Below are 22,375 nucleotides of genomic sequence, written 5' to 3' on the forward strand. Positions count from 1 at the left end.
ACCACCCAAACCTTGCATTCTAGGAGACCTCAACATGGTTTTACAATAAGAATCTACCCACAACCACAGCTATCACAACAAACCTTGAAGCCTTCAACCTACAACAAATCATCTCTGGCCCATCTAAGTAAACAACTTCCAAAGCACCCAAAGGCGTCTTGGAGCTAACTCCCTACAACAGTAGCATACGAGAAATTATTTCATACCGGAAGTAAGTAGCCACGTCTTCAAAGATTTCCTAAAAAGAACCAAATTCGGTTCAGATCTCAGAGTGCAAGGCAAAGTCTTCCAAAGTTTACCTGCTAAGTAGGAGAAGCTTCTACCTCCGCACTTGATTTTCATTATCTTTAGAAAAGATACTAATTTGGCTGTTCCTGATCTAAATTACGATGGGGATATAACAAGACAAGAGCCTCTGAAAGTAGAGGGGGCAGTATTTAGCAAGGCCCTATGGACCATGCACAAGACCTTAAATGTAACCCTCTTACAAACTGGTAGCCAATGAAGATCAAAATGTTCTTTCACACTGCATAGGACACATGCTCAATCGGGGTTCTCCATCCTTTTCTGTAATGAAAGCTAACAATGTTCAGTGAAAATCATCCAGAGCAACTAATATTATTAGTATTGTAACAGTGAGCACAAGGGACACAGTTGCACTAGTGGCCTCCCGATGAAAGATTACTAGCAGTGATAAAAACATAATCGAATTATTCACAGTAAAGCCAAAGCCAAGAATTACAAAAAGGGTTCCAAGAATTGTATAATTAGATCTCTTTTAGAGAATATTAATTGGAGATGGCTTTACTGTGAATAATTCGATTCCAGTATTCATTTAAAAGTATATTGTTATTGTTGTTTGTGGTGGTACGTCTGATGAATGAATGGTGGCCTGAATGATTCCCATTTTTGAAGTATATATTGAAATTTGTTTTTGTTGTTTTTTTGTTTATGTAAATATGAATGTATTCCTTTGTGTACATAAGGTCTTAAAAATGTGAATTTGGTAAACTAAGATACCAAAGTAGGGGAAATATATAAATAAAATAAAAAATAAATAAAAGAAGTGATAATACACACGAAACATGGTGTTTTAGTTCAAATGTTTTGAAAAAATAGTTTAGGTTAAGTCGATAGCGGCACGTGCATCTCTTTTGTTCATTCTAACTACCAAGGAATCAACAATGATAACCATCTATTAGTGCATACTTCCAAAATCCTATCACTAAATGAAATCCTCGATATTATAATTGCAGCCAGACCATCAGGATCACCGTAAGACCTAGCACCGCCAAAAATCTATAAAGATATCCTTCTCTAAACCTGTACAGGGGAGGTAGCCAGATGCCTACTCAACAAGTCTGTGGAATTCCAAAGGGGATGGAGCACACTGCCTCTGTTCCCAGCAGAGTTCACCCCCATTGCACTCTGGAAAATACAGTACGTTGACCCTCAAAGTTGATGTAGTTTTTCACTAAAGTTGGTGCAGGTAGTGCTGTTATCTCTAGACATGTGTTTCTGGGCTTAGCCCTTCAAAAGTATAGAGTAGAAGTAGTAGGGAGCAGAGAAAAATCAGCTGGGTAGCTGAAATGCTGCCCAAGTCTTCACAGGTCACAGTTTCACTTCACAGGCATACAGGTGCATCCAGTTGAGCTCCTCAGCTCGTTGCCTCAAGGGGGCCTTTTAAACACCACAAGCGGGAGGGAGCACACTGCCTCTCATCCCAGCATAGTTCAACCCCATTGCATTCTGGTAAATGCAGTACACTTTCTTCAACGTTGTTGTAGGTGTTCACAAAGGTTGGTGATGGTAGTGCTGTTATGTCTAGACATGTGATTTTGGGTTTAGCCCTTCAAAAGTAGAGAGCAGAGAAAAGCCATCTGGGATTGCTGAAATGCTGCCCCAAGTCTTCACAGGTCACAGTACCACTCCACGGGCCTACAGGTCCATCCCAGGTGAACCTTGTCTCACCTGGAAATACAAAGGTGTTTAAAAGGCTCCCTGTTGTGACCTGTGAAGACTTGGGCATCTCCGTGGTCACCATGCACAGCATGGAAACAATTTCCACATAAGATGAAAAGAAAGACAACATTCTTTAAACCACACACCCTACACAGTGTAGCATTCTTCAGCGCCTAACATAGGGGGAGTAAGCGCTACATAAATGTTGCAATATAATAAAATGTTAATAGTACCTTGTGTGAAAGAAACAATATGTTGTTACTTACTCCAGTAGTGGCTGATAAGCGAGGCTGTTTTTTACTTGCAGGTGAGTTTTCAAGCTCTGAACAATCATGTCCTGATGATGCACCAGCTGGTTGAATGACTGACATTTGGTGCATACCTCTCGGTAAAACGTCCCTGTTCAGATAAAGAAAACTATGATTATTTTCAAATTAACTGAGCCAAAAAGACTACTTTGAATCAACATCAGGTTGTGCCATTCTTCAGTGGAAGAGCTTCAACATTACTCTGATAACTTTGGAGAAACAAGCTGCCAACGTCTCCAGAAATAAATGGAATGCACATACATTTAAAACTCAAACTACTAACATCTTTACCCAAAAAGATACAATAGTACTTTAAAATAAAACATGGAAAAAAGCAAGCAGGTGTCTCAGCTCACTACTAGGACTAGTAATACGTGATGGTTTTTCAATGCTGCATCTTCGGACCATTTGAGGTCAGGCTTTCCATGCAATGCCGATGTTGAACTTTTCCACTCCAGGCCTTGTTCGGTAAACCCTGGAAGAGAATTTGTATCTCAAAAGAAATTCCCAGAAAGAGCATTTGAGGCGGCGATTTGGGTAGCTTTGGAGACAATGAATGGTGTCTTTTCTACTTTTCCAAATGCTAGCTGAGGAATCCAGAGTGGTATTTCACATTCTGAATTCACAGGGAGCACCAGCTATGCTTCTCCAAGACTTGATATGAAGGGTAAGAGACGATGCCGTTTGACAACATACAGCACAGGTAGTCTCTTCAATGGTCAAATAAACGTGAAGATGCCCGGTCAAACAAACGTGAAGATGCCCTGTCAAAAAACAAGCCCTATTGGATTTAGAAACACCACCTAGAGTAGGAACAGAAGATTGAAGAAAGGAAAGGGAGAATGCGCAAATGGGTTATAGTACCAACATGGCGACACCCCACCCCCAAGCACCTAGCATGCATGCAAATAAATACACACCACACAATTTTGTTATGGAGAAAAACTGCTGCAGGTTTATTACATACAACGTTATGTAATCTGGTGGGTTATCTTACGGGCGATCCCAGGGCAGGCAGCATTCTCACCACCTGCCCGCCTGATGAGCCAAGCAGCACTGGGGCGAACCCCATCTGTGCTGCCCCTTCTGGTGATCCTCCTTCGAGATCACGTGACACTTATACCCACGCCCCTTTCAGGGCGGAGCGTAGGAAGGCAAGCCCCCGGTTGTTCAGGCCCACAACCGCCCAAAGGATAACGGGGCGCCGACGCGGTTTCCAGGAACCTCCCATGAGGCTCCTGGGCTCTGGCACCCCTATGTGCCGTGCAGAGGTACCATTCTGTACCCATTTGCTTCCAGATCGCCCTATAACTCCGCCTGCAACGAAAAAAGATACAAGATTACAACATTCTCACCATGCTTCCTACTACCGACCACGCCGGGTAAGCGGTAGGGTGGGAGACGGCGTGTCCCGCGAGGCAGCGGCGACGTGTGTCCGATGCGAGGACAAAGAGGTCGTCAGCGTGGCGAGGGGGACATATATACCCCTCGCCCGCCTCCCGCACCGGACATGACGCGGCACTGACCGCGCCCAGGAGGGGACTCCCTTAGAGCCCCTGCCCCTTTGGGAGGAAAGGGGGGTGTGGGCTGCCCGATGGCACTACAGGGCTGCTCTCTGGCCTCTGGCAGCCGCATAGTACCAACATGGCGACACTCCCCACCCCCAAGCACCTAGCATGCATGCAAATAAATACACACCACACAATTTTGTTATGGAGAAAAACTGCTGCAGGTTTATTACATACAACGTTATGTAATCTGGTGGGTTATCTTACGGGCGATCCCAGGGCAGACAGCATTCTCACCACTTGCCCACCAGATGAGCCAAGCAGCACTGGGGCAAACCCCATCTGTGCTGCCCCTTCTGGTGGTCCTCCTTCGAGATCACGTGACACTTATACCCCCGCCCCTTTCAGGGCGGAGCGTAGCAAGGCAAGCCCACGGTTGTTCAGGCCCACAACCGCCCGAAGGATAACGGGGCGCCGACACGGTTTCCAGGAAACTCCCATGAGGCTCCTGGGCTCTGGCTCTGGCACCCCTATGTGCCGTGCAGAGGTACCCTTCTGTGCTCATTTGCTTCCAGATCGCCCTGTAACTCCGCCACAGCTCTGGCAGCGGCCACCGTCGTTGACAGGGCTCCCCACCAAAACAGCTCTGTTCTCCCCTGCAACTTCTCATATACAGGTTACTGCTTAATTCCGATACTCTGTCCATCACCACCCCCTTTATGAATCGTTTTGGCCACCACAAGTGTGGAAGGGTATGCTCAGATGTGAGTCCCTTGCTTACTGCACCATCGGGATTCAAGCAAGCCGGGCCGAAGACGGCTGTAATGCCAGAAACCAGTCCCCAGAAGCTTGTTTCCTTTCCAGTAAAGAATTGGCTTGGTAGTTTGGTCTGCCCTGTTCCCATGATGCACTGGGCCAGGGTCAGACTAATTTGCATGTAGCCAGGTTCTGAGCTGGGATGGTGCAGTGAGCTAAAAAACGGTGATGGATCAAGCCCTGATCTTTTGACTGGGTAGGAGTGTTCTGCTTAATTCCGATACTCTGTCCATCACCACCCCCTTTATGAATCGTTTTGGCCACCACAAGTGTGGAAGGGTATGCTCAGATGTGAGTCCCTTGCTCACTGCACCATCAGGATTCAAGCAAGCCGGGCCGAAGACGGCTGTAATGCCAGAAACCGGTCCCCGGAAGCGTGTTTCCTTTCCAGTAAAGAATTGGCTTGGTAGTTTGGTCTGCCCTGTTCCCATGATGCACTGGGCCAGGGTCAGACAAATTTGCATGTAGCCAGGTTCTGAGCTGGGATGGTGCAGTGAGCTAAAAAACGGTGATGGATCAAGCCCTGATCTTTTGACTGGGTAGGAGTGTTCTGCTTAATTCCGATACTCTGTCCATCACCACCCCCTTTATGAATCGTTTTGGCCACCATAAGTGTGGAAGGGTATGCTCAGATGTGAGTCCCTTGCTCACTGCACCATCAGGATTCAAGCAAGCCGGGCCGAAGACGGCTGTAATGCCAGAAACCGGTCCCCGGAAGCTTGTTTCCTTTCCAGTAAAGAATTGGCTTGGTAGTTTGGTCTGCCCTGTTCCCATGATGCACTGGGCCAGGGTCAGACTAATTTGCATGTAGCCAGGTTCTGAGCTGGGATGGTGCAGTGAGCTAAAAAACGGTGATGGATCAAGCCCTGATCTTTTGACTGGGTAGGAGTGTTCTGCTTAATTCCGATACTCTGTCCATCACCACCCCCTTTATGAATCGTTTTGGCCACCACAAGTGTGGAAGGTTATGCTCAGATGTGAGTCCCTTGCTCACTGCACCATCAGGATTCAAGCAAGCCGGGCCTTAGACGGCTGTAATGCCAGAAACCGGTACCCGGAAGCTTGTTTCCTTTCCAGTAAAGAATTGGCTTGGTAGTTTGGTCTGCCCTGTTCCCATGATGCACTGGGCCAGGGTCAGACTAATTTGCATGTAGCCAGGTTCTGAGCTGGGATGGTGCAGTGAGCTAAAAAACGGTTATGGATCAAGCCCTGATCTTTTGACTGGGTAGGAGTGTTCTGCTTAATTCCGATACTCTGTCCATCACCACCCCCTTTATGAATCGTTTTGGCCACCACAAGTGTGGAAGGGTATGCTCAGATGTGAGTCCCTTGCTCACTGCACCATCAGGATTCAAGCAAGCCGGGCCGAAGACGGCTGTAATGCCAGAAACCGGTCCCCGGAAGCTTGTTTCCTTTCCAGTAAATAATTGGCTTGGTAGTTTGGTCTGCCCTGTTCCCATGATGCACTGGGCCAGGGTCAGACTAATTTGCATGTAGCCAGGTTCTGAGCTGGGATGGTGCAGTGAGCTAAAAAACGGTGATGGATCAAGCCCTGATCTTTTGACTGGGTAGGAGTGTTCTGCTTAATTCCGATACTCTGTCCATCACCACCCCCTTTATGAATCGTTTTGGCCACCACAAGTGTAGAAGGTTATGCTCAGATGTGAGTCCCTTGCTCACTGCACCATCAGGATTCAAGCAAGCCGGGCCGAAGACGGCTGTAATGCCAGAAACCGGTCCCCGGAAGCTTGTTTCCTTTCCAGTAAAGAATTGGCTTGGTAGTTTGGTCTGCCCTGTTCCCATGATGCACTGGGCCAGGGTCAGACTAATTTGCATGTAGCCAGGTTCTGAGCTGGGATGGTGCAGTGAGCTAAAAAAAACGGTGATGGATCAAGCCCTGATCTTTTGACTGGGTAGGAGTGTTCTGCTTAATCCTGATAGTCTGTCCATCACCACCCCCTTTATGAATCGTTTTGGCCACCACAAGTGTGGAAGGGTGTGCTCAGATGTGAGTCCCTTGCTCACTGCACCATCAGGATTCAAGCAAGCCGGGCCGAAGACGGCTGTAATGCCAGAAACCGGTCCCCGGAAGCTTGTTTCCTTTCCAGTAAAGAATTGGCTTGGTAGTTTGGTCTGCCCTGTTCCCATGATGCACTGGGCCAGGGTCAGACTAATTTGCATGTAGCCAGGTTCTGAGCTGGGATGGTGCAGTGAGCTAAAAAACGGTGATGGATCAAGCCCTGATCTTTTGACTGGGTAGGAGTGTTCTGCTTAATTCCGATACTCTGTCCATCACCACCCCCTTTATGAATCGTTTTGGCCACCACAAATGTGGAAAGGTATGCTCAGATGTGAGTCCCTTGCTCACTGCACCATCAGGATTCAAGCAAGCCGGGCCGAAGACGGCTGTAATGCCAGAAACCGGTCCCCGGAAGCTTGTTTCCTTTCCAGTAAAGAATTGGCTTGGTAGTTTGGTCTGCCCTGTTCCCATGATGCACTGGGCCAGGGTCAGACTAATTTGCATGTAGCCAGGTTGAGCTGGGATGGTGCAGCGAGCTAAAAAACGGTGATGGATCAAGCCCTGATCTTTTGACTGGGTAGGAGTGTTCTGCTTAATTCCGATACTCTGTCCATCACCACCCCCTTTATGAATCGCCCTCTGGCCTCGGGCAGCCGCATAGTACCAACATGGCGACACTCCCCACCCCCAAGCACCTAGCATGCATGCAAATAAATACACACCACACAATTTTGTTATGGAGAAAAACTGCTGCAGGTTTATTACATACAACGTTATGTAATCTGGTGGGTTATCTTACGGGCGATCCCAGGGCAGGCAACATTCTCACCACTTGCCCACCAGATGAGCCAAGCAGCACTGGGGCAAACCCCATCTGTGCTGCCCCTTCTGGTGGTCCTCCTTCGAGATCACGGGACACTTATACCCACGCCCCTTTCAGGGCGGAGCGTAGCAAGGCAAGCCCACGGTTGTTCAGGCCCACAACCGCCCGAAGGATAACGGGGCGCCGACACGGTTTCCAGGAAACTCCCATGAGGCTCCTGGGCTCTGGCTCTGGCACCGCTATGTGCCGTGCAGAGGTACCCTTCTGTGCTCATTTGCTTCCAGATCGCCCTGTAACTCCGCCACAGCTCTGGCGGCGGCCACCGTCGTTGACAGGGCCCCCCACCAAAACAGCTCTGTTCTCCCCTGCAACTTCTCATATACAGGCCCCCTGCCAAACTTGGGCCGGAGATCCAACCTATATCCCAGTGACCCTTGACGCTAGACCGCCAGAGTCTCCTGACGGAGGCCTTTATTGTAAGTGAACTTGTGCCAAGAACTGATTCTCCCGTGGGAACGTTCCATCGCTTTACATGACTCTGCCCTGTGCCCCTAGGGCGGGGCGTATTCAGGCACTATAGTTCACATGGCCCCCTGAATTTGCTGGTCGCAACAGGCTGCACCGGGTGTCTTGCACACCTGTGCCCCACCTCTCAAGGGACAGCAACCCACTTGTTAGCTGACCGCTCCCACACCCACCTGCCCACTAGGCTGTTAGGGTGAAAAGGAATATCTTTAGCATTTGCAGTCATACTGCTCTCTAAATCCTGCCGCACATGGTTGTCCATAACTAAGTATGTGACAAAGAGCAAGGGATCGCCAATACAGCTCCCTCTGTGGTGAATCCCCTTGGGCCTACTGACTCACATAATGTCTGGATTATACCATGCCCCCTGCCGGTCATGTGGTGCCTACTATTAAGGACTAAGTCCTGCAAACACCCTCCCTAGCATATACACGAAAAAGGAGTAGGAGGGGCCTCACCCGTCCACCCTGCGCAGCCCCAGGGGTGGACTATAACCTGCCGTGCTGTTGTAAATTTTTGTAGCACGCTGAACATGCCACATGCTCTATTACATAGTCTTTCGTGCTTGACACCTTGTAATTCCCGTTTCTTGGGACGGCAGCACAGGATGGCCTTGGCCAGTCCACTTGGTGTGCCTCGATAAACCACCATGGTCATGAGGACCTAAAAAGCACCCAATTCCCACCTGGGCGTACCTCAAACCTGAGGATGACTTCTCACAGCTGTAGGCCCCTTGCCAAATCAAGACTCACAGGAATGAACTAGGCGTATGAGACAATGAACCAGGCTGCCCTTCAGCACTTGCCCCGCCTCCCTTGTTCCTTATGGGAATTTCGCCTGCTCAGCTCCCTCTGGGGAAGACCCCTAGGCAGACCCCCCAGGATATAGCGGCATGAATTAGCAAATTTAGCGGCACAAAAATGGAAATTTAGCGGCACAAATATGGAAATTTAGCGGCAATTTTGCGGCATTTTATGTGGCCATTTTTCATACAACAAACACAGATATATTTGTTTTTTTAGTTATTTAACAACATGAAGCTATGCATATTTGGTTTCTTTACAATGTAGACACTTTGTTTCCTCAAGAATACGGTCTCTCAGATTGAAAAACTGTGATTACTTGCTGCACATGCACATTAACAGACCTTGCCAGAAAGGCCCATGCCACATATGACACCTTAAAGAACGGTCTAGGCGTTTTGCTAGCAACAGCATGCTGGGGTTGTAGTTTTTGCTTTTTTGAAAACATTTTTACTTTAGAGCTGTTAAGAAGAGACCTTGAGCACCTAAGGAGGAGTACAAGGGTGCACGCCACTGACGCAGATTGCATTAACCATTTCTAAAATGTTTAGATCAATAGATGCAAAAGCTATTAATTTAAAAACATCAAGTTTCTTTACACAACCAAAGACTATATGCGCACAACCATGCACAAATAATATGACCGGTATTTAGAAATGGTTTGGAAGCTGTTATACATTTTCTTAGTTCGTGACCATTTTTATAAACTAAAACTGAGCCGCTTTTAAAATTGGCAACACAGCAGATTGAAAGACATTTTACCTAGAGGTCCCTCCCACCTGCGGCATTAAAAGGTGAAAGATAGCAGTGGAGCCGATTTACCCAGCACAAGGACGCCCGGGAAATCGCCCATTCGCTGAGTACTTTATCTCGCTGTGTAAAACATCGCAGTTTGGACTAAAAGAATCCTGTCGCCTTGACTTGTGTTTAGTGCAAAAACATATCATATCCCCTGGCTTGGCCCCTATCTTTCACTTTCCCTGTTTGTCCGGTGTCTCATTCTCCCTCCGTTCACAGTCTCTTCTTGCTCTCTCTTCTCTCCGATGTCTCACCCTTCCCCTTCCAGCTTCCCTTTCTGATGCCTCTCTTCTGTGCCTGCCTCTGCCGGCCAGTCTGCAGAAAGACGACGGAAGGGAGAACTGCTGGGGTCACCTCATCTGCTCGCAGCCCCTCTGGATTTGTCTGAGTGTACTGCTAATAGCTATCATTCATGAAACACAGCAGGTGGGCAGCAGACCCCTCAGTCCGGAATAAACTTTCTTGCGCTGGGCCTCACCTCCCGCTGTTCTGCACTAGAAGGCTCTCCAGAGATGTCATCAGCCCCCATTAGTGCCCCATAAGCTGTGTTACTGGGTTGTCAGCTAAAATCTGTGAGGTCTATAACCGAGTTCAGTGCCGGCCAATACGAGGTGGGCAGAGGATCCAAGCAAAGGACACTTCTTGGGCAAGCTGATGATGAAGCAGACCCGCCAGGATATAGCAGCTTTTTTAAAAATGCCGCGATTTCTACAAAAGTGCCAATTTTGCGGGCACTTTTGTAAAAATCGCGGCATTTTTAAAAAAGTGCCGATTTCGCAGCAAATCGCGAAATCGCGAAATCCTGGAGGGTCTGCCTAGGCATACCTGTTCAGAGGATAGTTAGATTTGACACAGGGCAGTTGCCAAACTTAGATGTGGGGGGGGGGGCCACACATCACCTAGGTCATGAGAACCTTAAACAGCACACCCATTTCCCCCGGACGCCTTATATTCTTATTACTATTATTGAGGCTGCACGTGTTATGGTATTGCAACTGCTTCACCATCCCTGAATATAGTATCGAAACACTTCTGGAATTTGGAGAGTGGGCCCGTGCACTAACTGTACTGTACTGTACTGACTGGGCATGCAAGAACTGGACTGTCTCAGCCAAGCTGAACCCAACAGGAGGCCCCAATTGGGTTCTACCCAGGGTAATTGATAGTACTACCACCTGTGTAGTTGCGTCCCTGTGTGATGAGTACACGGAATCAATATTAAATGCGTGTGTTAGTGATCACACTGTTGTGTCAGTAGGGAGCCTGGACTGCCCCCCCAGTTTTAGTCTGTGCAGGCCCCGCCCCGGATGGCCAACCCACATCAATGCCCCTGCCCGTTACTGCAAATACTTGTGGATAAATGAGTCACGTGGCCGTTGCCCAAGATGGCCTCGTTTGGATGATATGGTGAGGGTGGGGGGTGGGGGGATGGGGGGGGGTCAGAAAGCCTTAATTGCTGCCCTTACCCACAGGTAGTGTCAGTGGCCCATTACGAGTGCCGAGGTACTTCTATCAAATAAAATGAATGCCTTGTATGGATTATTTATTTGTTTATTTTGTGACTTGGATGCCCCCATTCCTGCTGGTCCTAACCAGGGAACGTGCTTTCCTTTTCAGATTGAGACACCTCGTGGCCACCCCTGAGTACCTACCGGGGTCCCCATTTGTGTGCTTGCAACAATAAAACCTTGTGTAACCTAACCTCGACACCACCCTGGAGTATCTGCACCAAGGCCCCTTGTGCTTGACGGGATTCAAATGTCTCTAGGTGGTGGGCCTCCTGACTGGTCTTTTGCTGTTACTATCAATGCGGATGTATGCTCCTACCAGAAAATCGTACAGGACATGACCGGGTTGATGGCTTGGTCAAAGATGCTAGCTGCATAAGGAATTAAGCAGCACAGGGGATGTAACTAATATTTCAACTTCCCACTTGGGCGCGGTGCAGACAATGTTGCTCGCGATGCAGCAAAACATCCTACCTGCCGTGAAAATTCTGTTTTACCTGTATCCATTGTAAGCTGCCCTGCTGAGTTTGCCTTTGGTTATTGGAGGGGGGGGGGGAGCACCGGCTTACCCCCTAACTTATTGGCTGCTAATGGTGCTGGATAATCGTATAACAGCCTCTGCGTCTCCAGCCTCAATAGCAATTGCTCATTGTCCTGCCAATAGAGAGAGAAGTCTAATGTGCCCTGGGCCAAGCCCTATGGTGATGACGCATAGAACCCCGCTGAGAATAAGTGATTTCCCAGCCTTACCAGGAGTGCATTGCCCGCACAGACTAGGAAGCCAACAAAATGTTAGCCATGCAACTGCATACATTATCTGCCCTGGGGCGTGGATTGGAGCTCGGCAAGATGGACGCACAATAATGTAGCTCTGCCAGCCACCGTAATCTATCCTTCATCTATCCTCACCTCCGCCTGGTAATCGGAGCTGATACTGTAGGGGACTGCATCCCTACCCTCCGGCACTTCCTGCTGATACCCGGCGGCGCCGGATCCGTGCTATGCCGCCGGAGTACCGAGACCCACGTTGCTGCTGCGGGACCGCGAGCGGTGGCGGACTGCTGCTGGCCAGAGAAGGTGTCTGGCGGCGGAGTGCGGGGCCGGTGTGCCCGGCGGACTGCTATCCTGCTGCCCGCAGGACTTGTGGAGCCAAACTGCTGAGGTACAGCCGCTGCGGAGACTCGCGGTCGGGGGGCGCGGAGCGGAGGTGAGCGGGGCGGGCAGGCAGAGTCACGCAAGTCCCCCGGCGCCGGGGAGTACAGACAGGCCGCGGCACAACGCCACGCTGTGCGGCCGAGCGGCGCCTTCACTCACGCTGCTGCTCCCTGCTCCGCCTCGCTTCGCCTCCCGTCCCCAGCGGACTTGACTGCAGCTAACTGCCGCGGTCGGCCCTGCCCATTATCGGCGGTCCCCCCTGCCGCGAAACAAGCTGAGGCCCTGGGGAATCGGGCGGACACACAAAAGACTTGACTCACTGTGGAACTTGTGCTGAACGCCCATCGGCCACTGGCGGTCGGACAGGACGCTGGGCGCAACGCGATCTGGTGCGGCGGGCCGGTCTCCTATCACTGCTCTCTTGGCTAGCGGGGACATTTGCAGGACCGGCCACGATCGGTAGAGGTGTCTCATCGGCCGCAGTGACACGGCGCGCACACTCTGTCTTTCAACTTGTCGAGGCACGAGACAAGACAAGCGAAGGAGGGAGAATTATTCGGCGGGACGCCTGAGACACTACCTAACTCTTAGCACAATGGGGAAGCCTGACAGAAACCAGCCCCGGCTGACTTTTGAGTTGAGTAAAGGGAATAAGGCGGGACACACCGCGGCCTCTGACTGAGCCGGACGTGCTGAGGCCTCCCCCACGGCAATTGAGAAAGCACTGGCCGCCATCCAAGTAAGTCTCCAGGGCATTGACGGGAAGATTGAGGCCCTGAGTGGCAGAATGGTTCAGTTTTCGGCGAAACTTGACAAGCAGGCGTCGCGCATTGGTGAAGCAGAACAACGCATCACGGACACGGAAGATGGCCTACAACAAGTGGCGGAGGTGACGGCCGACCTTACTAAATTACTAATTTCAAAAAGGGGGTGTTGATGGACAGAGTATCTGAGTTAATCAGAACACTCCTACCCAGTCAAGAGATCAGGGCTTGATCCATCACCGTTTTTTAGCTCACTGCACCATCCCAGTTCAGAACCTGGCTACATGCAAATTAGTCTGTCCCTGGCCCAGTGCATCATGGGAACAGGGCAGACCAAACTACCAAGCCAATTCTTTACTGGAAAGGAAACAAGCTCCCGGGGACCGGTTTCTGGCATTACAGCCGTCTTCGGCCCGGCTTGCTTGAATCCTGATGGTGCAGTGAGCAAGGGACTCACATCTGAGCATACCCTTCCACACTTGTGGTGGCCAAAATATTTTCAAAAAGGGGGTGGTGATGGACAGAATATCTGAGTTAATCAGAACACTCCTACCCAGTCAAGAGATCAGGGCTTGATCCATCACCGTTTTTAGCTCACTGCACCATCCCAGTTCAGAACCTGGCTACATGCAAATTAGTCTGTCCGTGGCCCAGTGCATCATGGGAACAGGGCAGACCAAACTACCAAGCCAATTCTTTACTGGAAAGGAAACAAGCTTCCGGGGACCGGTTTCTGGCATTACAGCCGTCTTCGGCCCGGCTTGCTTGAATCCTGATGGAGCAGTGAGCAAGGGACTCACATCTGAGCATACCCTTCCACACTTGTGGTGGCCAAAATAATTAAATGGCCAGTAGCCAGGTTGTGAACTGGGATGGTGCAGTGAGCTAAAAAACGGTGATGGATCAAGCCCTGATCTGTTGACTGGGTAGGAGTGTTCTGCTTAACTCAGATACTCTGTCCATCACCACCCCCTTTTTGAAATTATTTTGGCCACCATAAGTGTGGAAGGGTATGCTCAGACATGAGTCCCTTGCTCACTGCACCATCAGGATTCAAGCAAGCCGGGCCGAAGACGGCTGTAATGCCAGAAACCGGTCCCCGGAAGCGTGTCTCCTTTCCAGTGAAGAATTGGCTTGGTAGTTTGGTCTGCCCTGTTCCCATGATGCACTGGGCCAGGGTCAGACTAATTTGCATGTAGCCAGGTTCTGAGCTGGGATGGTGCAGTGAGCTAAAAAACGGTGATGGATCAAGCCCTGATCTTTTGACTGGGTAGGAGTGTTCTGCTTAATTCAGATACTCTGTCCATCACCACCCCCTTTATGAATCGTTTTGGCCACCATAAGTGTGGAAGGGTATGCTCAGACATGAGTCCCTTGCTCACTGCACCATCAGGATTCAAGCAAGCCGGGCCGAAGACGGCTGTAATGCCAGAAACCGGTCCCCGGAAGCTTGTTTCCTTTCCAGTGAAGAATTGGCTTGGTAGTTTGGTCTGCCCTGTTCCCATGATGCACTGGGCCAGGGACAGACTAATTTGCATGTAGCCAGGTTCTGAACTGGGATGGTGCAGTGAGCTAAAAAACGGTGATGGATCAAGCCCTGATCTGTTGACTGGGTAGGAGTGTTCTGATTAACTCAGATACTCTGTCCATCACCACCCCCTTTTTGAACTTACTAAATTACTGGCAGTAATCCAGGCCAAGAATGAGGACATTGAAGCGCGACCGCGTATAAATAATATACGCATTTTGGGGCTGCCAGAATCGACAAATGTGGGGCGCTTGGAGGACTATGTAGAGGTGATGCTCCAGGACATTTGTGGGAAGGACGAACTCTCTCCACTATTTGCAATTGAAAGGGCACACAGGTCGCTTGCATCGTGCCCCCCGCCGGGCTCCCCTCCGAGGCCTATCGTAGCCCGCCTGCTCAATTTTAGAGATCGCGACACGGTTCCACGCGTCACCAGACTTAAGTGCTCGATCAACTATCAGGGAAATGCGATGTCCTTCTATCCCGATTTCACAGCGAATGTTCAAGCGGCCCGTAAAGAATTCCAGTCTGTTAAAAAATGACTACAGCAAGAACAGATACCGTATGCCATGCTGTATCCGGCACGCTTGCGAATCGGCAATATGGAGAAAGGCAAAATCTTCACGAATCCCAAGCAGGCCATGGAACACGCGAAGACACAGACGGCGGCGGCAGCATTCTCCTGCTTCTCAAACGTCAGATGCTACAGAGTGAGCCACTTAGAGAAGCGCACGTAAGCCTGCTGAGAGACATTTAAGACTGGTTTTCGGTGGGAGGAGGGGCTAGGCGGAACTGCTATGAGGGCATTGCTCTGGTCCCATGTACTGCTATCTCCTGTAGGCCCCTGCGGACACTTCTGTGCTGTTGATCACTCTGGGTTGGAGGTGGAAAAAATGTTGACATATCGGTGGCACCTCTCCCTCTTTTGCATGGGAGTGGGTTTAGCTGCCGCTAACCCCGATGGGTGACCCACAATAGGAAAACTGTTTCTTCATGTTGGGTATTGTTGGGGTGTTTTATTCGGGCACTGTCTTTGGCAGATTGGGTATGCTGAAGTGGGAGGGGGGCCTCGAGTTTTGTTCTTACATGCCAAAGGTGTTATGCCTCGAGAATGGAGCACAATACTGTTGCAGCTACTGGTCAGAATCATATGCTGGTACACCGTACATTGTTTTGAGTCGGAACTATGGGGCACGTGACAGGAAACACTTATAACTGTATTACGTGGAATGTCCGGGGCTTAATACACCGAAAAAAGTGAGACAAGTACTGGCACAGTTAGACAGGCACAACATAAAACTTGCCTTGTTGCAGGAAACCCACCTGACCATGGTGACAGAGAACAGGGTGGCTACGAGATGGGCGTCTCATCGTCTGGCGTCCTCTTACTCATCCTATGCAAGAGGGGTTTTAATCTTAGTGAAGCATGGGGTGAATTTTACAGCTCTCCAAACTAGTACGGACCACGAGGGTCGCTGGGCAATGGTGTTGGGGAAGCTGGATAACGTCCTAGTGACGATCGTCAATATGTATGGCCCCGTAGTAGATGACACAGCTGCCTACCAAAGTCTGTTCAAGGTATTGCGTGACTGGACTGACACTGAGCTGCTGCTGGGGGGGGAATCTTAATACCTACATGGATCCCCTGCTGGATAAATCTAACCCTCAAAATGTGAGGATGGTTAAGGTTGCTCAATGTGTGCGCGCGATGGTATGCTGGAGTTCGGATTGGTGGATGTATGGCGACACAGGCCCACAGATACGAAGGCAGGGACACACATTACACCAGAAACTAATGGCTGGTCTAGACTAGACTATTGGCTACTCAGTGGGGGAGCACATGATTGGGTAACGGACGTCCGTAACCTTCCGAGAACACTGTCGGATCACAACCCGATACTCATGTCCCTGAGGATACCTCACACACCACACAAGCCCTTTACTTGGCGATTCCACGCCGAAGCTCTCCTTGACCCGATTTACGCTGACACCATAAAAAAAGCCATTCTTGAGTACTTTGGAATAAATGTGGGCGCCGTGGACAGTCAGGGAACACTGTGGGAGGCCTTCAAGGTCACGATTCGGGGCACTTCCATTAGCACCTCTGCGGGGATACTACGAGACATTCGGGACAGACTGGCCGCACTTGAAAGGCAGCTGCACGACTTGGAGACTCAATACGAACATTCTCACTCACCGACTATCCTTGCCGACATACACAAACTCATAGACGACTATAATACCCTAGCTGAGACGGAGATTAAATACTTATCCAAACGTCACGTGGCCAGGAGATACGGCGAGGGAGGGAGGCCGGGAAGAACACTGGCAGGGAGACTGAAGGATAGGGCTGGCTACCTCCCAGTGGACCGCATTGTTGATTCGAGTGGTCAGACCCATGTTTCGAATGCTGAAATAGTGGAGCAATTCCGTCAATTCTACGACGCGCTATACACTTCCAGAGTGGGAATGGACGACCAGGCCATGAGTGACTATCTGGATGATGTGGCATGTGCGTGGTTGTCAGATGTGCATCGTAAGTACCTCTGCCTCCCGGTGGATGTGGAGACAGTAGTAGATGCTATTAAATCACTCTCGAATGGTAAGACTCCTGGCCCTGATGGGCTGACTGCCGAACTTTATAAAGCGAATGCCGACATTCTGGCCCTCACCTCTTGGAGATGTATGCAGAAGCGTATGAGACGGGCAGGCTCCCCCCCTCCCTTCGACAGGCACTGATCATTACCCTCCTAAAAAAAGACAAACCCCCTGACTGTTGTAAATCATATCGCCCTCTGTCCCTCATTAACTTAGACGCTAAAATACTGGCTAAAATTCTTGCCACAAAATTACAGCCGCTTAGGCCACTCTTAGTATTACCAGATCAAGCGGGCTTCATCCCCGATCGATCTACGTCCCTTAACCTATGCACCATTTTTGCCATGCTACATGTCCTAAATCTGGAACTGCCTGCTGTTGTGGTCCTGCTGGAGGCATTTGATTTGATCGAGTGGAGGTACATGCTGTACATATTCCGCAGAATGGGGTTCCCGCCGCTTTTCACCCAGTGGATTCAGATACTCTATGCAGAACCATCGGCGAGAGTCAAAGTGGGGGGGGCGACACGTCTGAACCGTTTGAGATCGGCCGCGGCACACGTCAGGGGTGCCCTCTCTCCCCACTCATTTTTGCTATTGTACTGGAGCCACTTACCTGCAAAGTACGGCAATTACACAAAGAGGCAGCTCTCTCCTTTTATAACCGGCCTATAGCGATTTCCATGTATGCAGACGATATGTTCCTCTATATAAGGGAACCCAATCGGCACTTGTCCCCAGTCCTCCGCGAATACGTAAAATTCGGTCTTTTTTCCGGCCTTACTATAAACTGGGACAAATCTGTAATCATCCCATTGACGGAGGTTACTACCTCCCCTGTCATTGAATACCCACTAGTTTGGTCTGCTGATCCGGTTAAATACCTAGGGGTGTGGGTGCACAGAAAACGGTTGTCTCTGAGAACTACGGGGTGGCCTACACAAAGCTTATTGCACAGGTTGACAGATGGATATGCCTTCCATTATCACTGGTGGATCGAATTGCGGTCCTAAAAATGATAGTGCTGCCTAAGTTTTTGTATCTCTTTTGTAATGTGCCTGTCCCGCTTACCAGCATTTTTTTCAAACTGCTGCGAACCCAATTGCTGAGATTTGTTTGGGGTGCAAAGCAACCACGGATTAGTTGGCATATATTGACGCTCCCATATGACAGAGGCGGGTTTAATGCGCCAGATTTCTACCTTTACTACCTTTGCTGCCAGGCCCAATACGCCTATTATTGGTACAGACCGCATGACTTTATACCGCATGTCGCAGTGGAGGAGGGCGATGCCCATCCTGTCCCCTTGCAAGGTATCCTCAGACACACTCCCAAAGTAGAAATTAACACGCTGGACATCACAGTGGCAGCATGGCAGGCGATAGGTGACCGCACACAGACACTTCCTTTATACGCGCCTGCGCTACCTATAGAGGGTCACGCTGCGTTATCGGTGGCTCGGGATCAGGGATCTGTCAGAGCACTCCGAGAAGCAGGTATTACGCACATGAGCAACTTGTTCCCAGAGGGCACATATCTAACAGGGGATGACCTAGCATATATCCATAACCCTACACTACTGTTTCAATTCACATGCTATAGGCTGAGGCGTGCGGTTAGGGAACACTACCCGGGCTTCCCTGCTGAGCCGGAGACTCTTTCAGCGCTGCAGCTGGTAATAACGGCCCCTACAAAAAGAAAACTGGTCACCAAGCTACACAGGACTGTTCAGAAAGACACACCACATGACGCTTCAGCGTGTATGCAACGTTGGAACACCGACATAGACCCCCCTCTAACGGAAGAGGACTGAACACAAATATGCTCTATCACAGGGCGTCTAACGCCCAACAGCAATCTTCGCATAATACACCTTAAATTTCTTCGTCAAATCTTAATACTCTCCTCACAGACTGTGGAGAGCTGGCCTTAGGGCGACTGATGAATGTAGGCGTTGTGGACTGGGGGGGCGGGCTTTGTGCACTTGGCATGGCACTGTCTGAAAGTCTTTCAATACTGGGTGAAGGTTATAGCTCTTCTTAATGACATGACGGATCTGACCTTGAGTCACACCCCGTCTCTGTCTGTGTCTATTAGGTCACGGGCAAAGACTACGTGGGAAGGTGGGGAACTTTGTACAAATTGCATTACTGTTGGCAAAAAGGCGTGTTCTGTTTACCTGGGACTGTCGGAGGAGACCCACCACGGATGGTTGGCTCAAAGATATGGTGTACTGTCGTGATCAACTGGAAACTTACGCAGAGGACCTGCCGCGATCGTCACGGCCTAAGGACAACTGGGCCCCTCTGCGGGAGTATCTGTTATCCTGTGCCGACTCAAACTCACCTTGAAGTGGTCTAGATGGATAGCTCTTTTATGTTCTGGTAGACGGATGCAACGCCTCGGACATTGTCATTACGTCCTGTCACGTGAAGGGTGAGATTGCTATCCATCATGACCTGTGTTCTTTTTTTTTAGCTGCTTATGGTAAAGTGTGACTACTGCTATACTATGCACGGTGACCTTTGGCAATGTGGTTACTGTTTGTTGATTTATGAGTACTGAGCTGCTATCCATTGTCGATGAATATGTGCATTTGGTGTATGTATACTGCTCGCTTTATTATTATTGTGGTACAATAAAACTTTCATAAATACATTATCTGCCCTGATATCCTTAAGCAAGCTGACCTAAATGTAGAATTGTACCTTGGCCATGAAAATGACTCCTAATCACACCATAATAAAATTACATCATCCAGTGAATCTACCTGTTTGGTCGCAGTTATGACCTGCATTCACTCTTTCGTTACAATATGCATTATTCAAATTGTCCTTTTCTCCTATGACCTGGTAGCAAAGTGTTCAAACAGTTTCACAGAAAACTCCCAAAACACTAATCACTGCACTTCAAGTCGAAACACTAGCCACACTCGGGCACCTGGTACTGTTGCGATATGAGGCGGCTTATCCCTTCTGAACATACCTCAAAATTCCAATAGTGCATATCCTTGTAACCGTGGGTGTCTGCATCTCTCACGAATTCTAGACGAGGGGCATTAAAATAGGGAAAGCGGCAATGCAACCGGCAAAGTGACTGCCTGCCCCCATGTGGCTATGCTAATTACCTGCACATCATCAGATGGAATGTGCGCTGAGGTTAATTCCCAAGTCACGGTGGTGGCTCCAGCCGCTGCTCTCCACTGTGAATCTTGCAAAATTGGCAGGGCCGCATACCCTCCCACCCGCTAGGCTTAATACATTCTTAACTATAACATGTTGTGCAATAGCTTGCAGTATTATCCTTGTACTTGTGTTCGGTACTCCTTTGTAACATGCACACACCACTTTTCCCTTGTCACACACAGTTTGCTATCTCTCACATTTTGTTTGCCTTTGATGCTTGCACAAGTGCCACCATTGCCTACGTAGCGTTTCTTCTTGTGCCTGAGTGTCTAGCATATATTGCAGTATTATACCTTGTACTTTGGTTTCTCTTGTAACCTGCCCACTTGTCACCTTTTCCTCCTGTGCACTTCTTGCTACCTCATGTAATTGGTTTGCTCACAATTGTCACTTTTACCTCCTGTAACTTAACGTCTGCTTTTGTAATCTGTTCACGTGTAATGTTCTCCTCGTGTATCAGTTCTGTTCCTATTGTGAAGCGCTCCGACGCCTTCGGGTAAAGTCGGCGCTATACAAAAACGCATAAATACATTTCCGTCAAGCCTCCTCATAATGGCCCGTTGGGGCTCGTACGCAAGCCACACACCCCGAGGCAGGAAGCTGAGGCAAGCAAAGGCACCCAGCTTTATAACTTGCCCGCCTGCAAATCGAAAGCAGTGGATCCCGTGGACCAAATGTTGGTAGCTGGCTGACTCATCACGTTGTCAGCAAAAGTGCTTTCAGCGCCCTCGACTTCCTGGCGGCGGGGTCAGCACTGTGGCACACTGGCCCCTCGAGTGTGGGCCAGAGACGTAAACCGCATGGCACGCTGGTGCTGGGTAACAAGGAAGTCATTGGAGGCTGTGCACAGACACCAGGGACCCCATGTGGAGGAAAAATTCAAGCCCGCAGGGGATCGCGCGCCCCAGTTTTAAAAAAAAATTTTAGGTAACTTATCAGGACAGACGAACCAAGGTAGAATGGGCTTCGCCAACCGCCCACGTCTCCTAAGCCAAAACGGTCCCGGGGTATGTGGCAGGTGGTAGGGAATGGGCTTCAAACCCTTCGCCTGCATTCCAACGCTTGTCGCACCCAGCGGGTCGAGGACCCGAAAAAGGATTGCCTATTCGTCCACTAGCGGTGGAAGGCTAGTGGCGCGCTCCCCCACAACAGCTCCAAACCTACTCTAGACTTGACCTACTTTCAAAGTGGCAGGCCGAATGCCGCACGTTGAACAGTTTGGTAATCGGTTGCACATACAACTTACACTGACCCACCAAGTATGAGCGCCATTCCAGCCTGGAAGTAGCGCATCTTGCGTGTCCTAGTGAACACTCATGGAATACACAGGACCCCACGCCACCTGTCCAACTATGTAGACATGGCTATCCTGCCAAAGGCCTAACACTCGGTGCTACTAATAAAGGACATGGCTGTATAATAGATGGTAGCCGTGTGCAAAGCATTACCGCGAGGTCAGCTTGTCCACAAGGTAATGTGGACCACCAATGCCATTTCTGCGAGCTCCCGCGCACTTTCTGGCCCCCAGTGTCTGTCCCACATGTTAGTCTGGAGCACGGAGTGAGCTTGTTAGACCTTCATTCGAAGCAGCTCAGCGATTACCCGAGCCGTGTTTGGTCAGGTGTTGCACAATAACTGAATGACACATTCTTATTCCAGTTGTCATGGCCTACCTGACCTCTCTAGCTTGTCCTAGTAGGTTTTCATAATTTCGGATGTAGACTGGGAAAATTAAAAACAGGGCTGGAAAGCTGCTCGGATCTGACCCTAGGATCCGTAATCGTGAAGCAGGTAAAATATTCCCTAAAAAAAAATTACCCAAATTGAGGCGGAGGAAACTGAACACCCGGGTCTCATTAGTCACTGGCAGTGTGAAATTGAGCGATGATGTGGCCCAGCGCACCCCTCACAGCACCCATGTACACACCGTTGTAGCTCTCAGCCATCTGCTGCAAGCGTCTGTTGCGAGCCTTGTCACCTCGCGATGGGCCCCGGCTGGGTCGCTGTAACATGCTCGTGTGCGGTGCGGTGAGCTTGGGCCTAGCATCCCTGCCCGACGTGGGCACACCCCGATT

At 49.7% G+C, this 22,375-nt stretch overlaps 1 protein-coding gene across 2 annotated transcripts in view; it reads right to left on the bottom strand.

Moving 5' to 3' along the window:
• The window catches only part of UTP20 (UTP20 small subunit processome component), a 1,109,880-nt gene that overhangs the window by 1,043,985 nt on the left and 43,520 nt on the right, over positions 1–22,375 (bottom strand). For both annotated transcript variants that reach the window (XM_078675325.1, XM_078675316.1), the window contains exon 4: positions 2,229–2,361. In XM_078675325.1, the coding sequence (XP_078531451.1) occupies positions 2,229–2,361 (133 nt within the window). The remainder of the gene's footprint in view (positions 1–2,228; positions 2,362–22,375) is intronic.

This window comes from Lissotriton helveticus, chromosome 1_1 (genome assembly GCF_964261635.1).
Source record: "Lissotriton helveticus chromosome 1_1, aLisHel1.1, whole genome shotgun sequence".
Classification (NCBI taxonomy): Eukaryota; Metazoa; Chordata; class Amphibia; order Caudata; family Salamandridae; genus Lissotriton; species Lissotriton helveticus.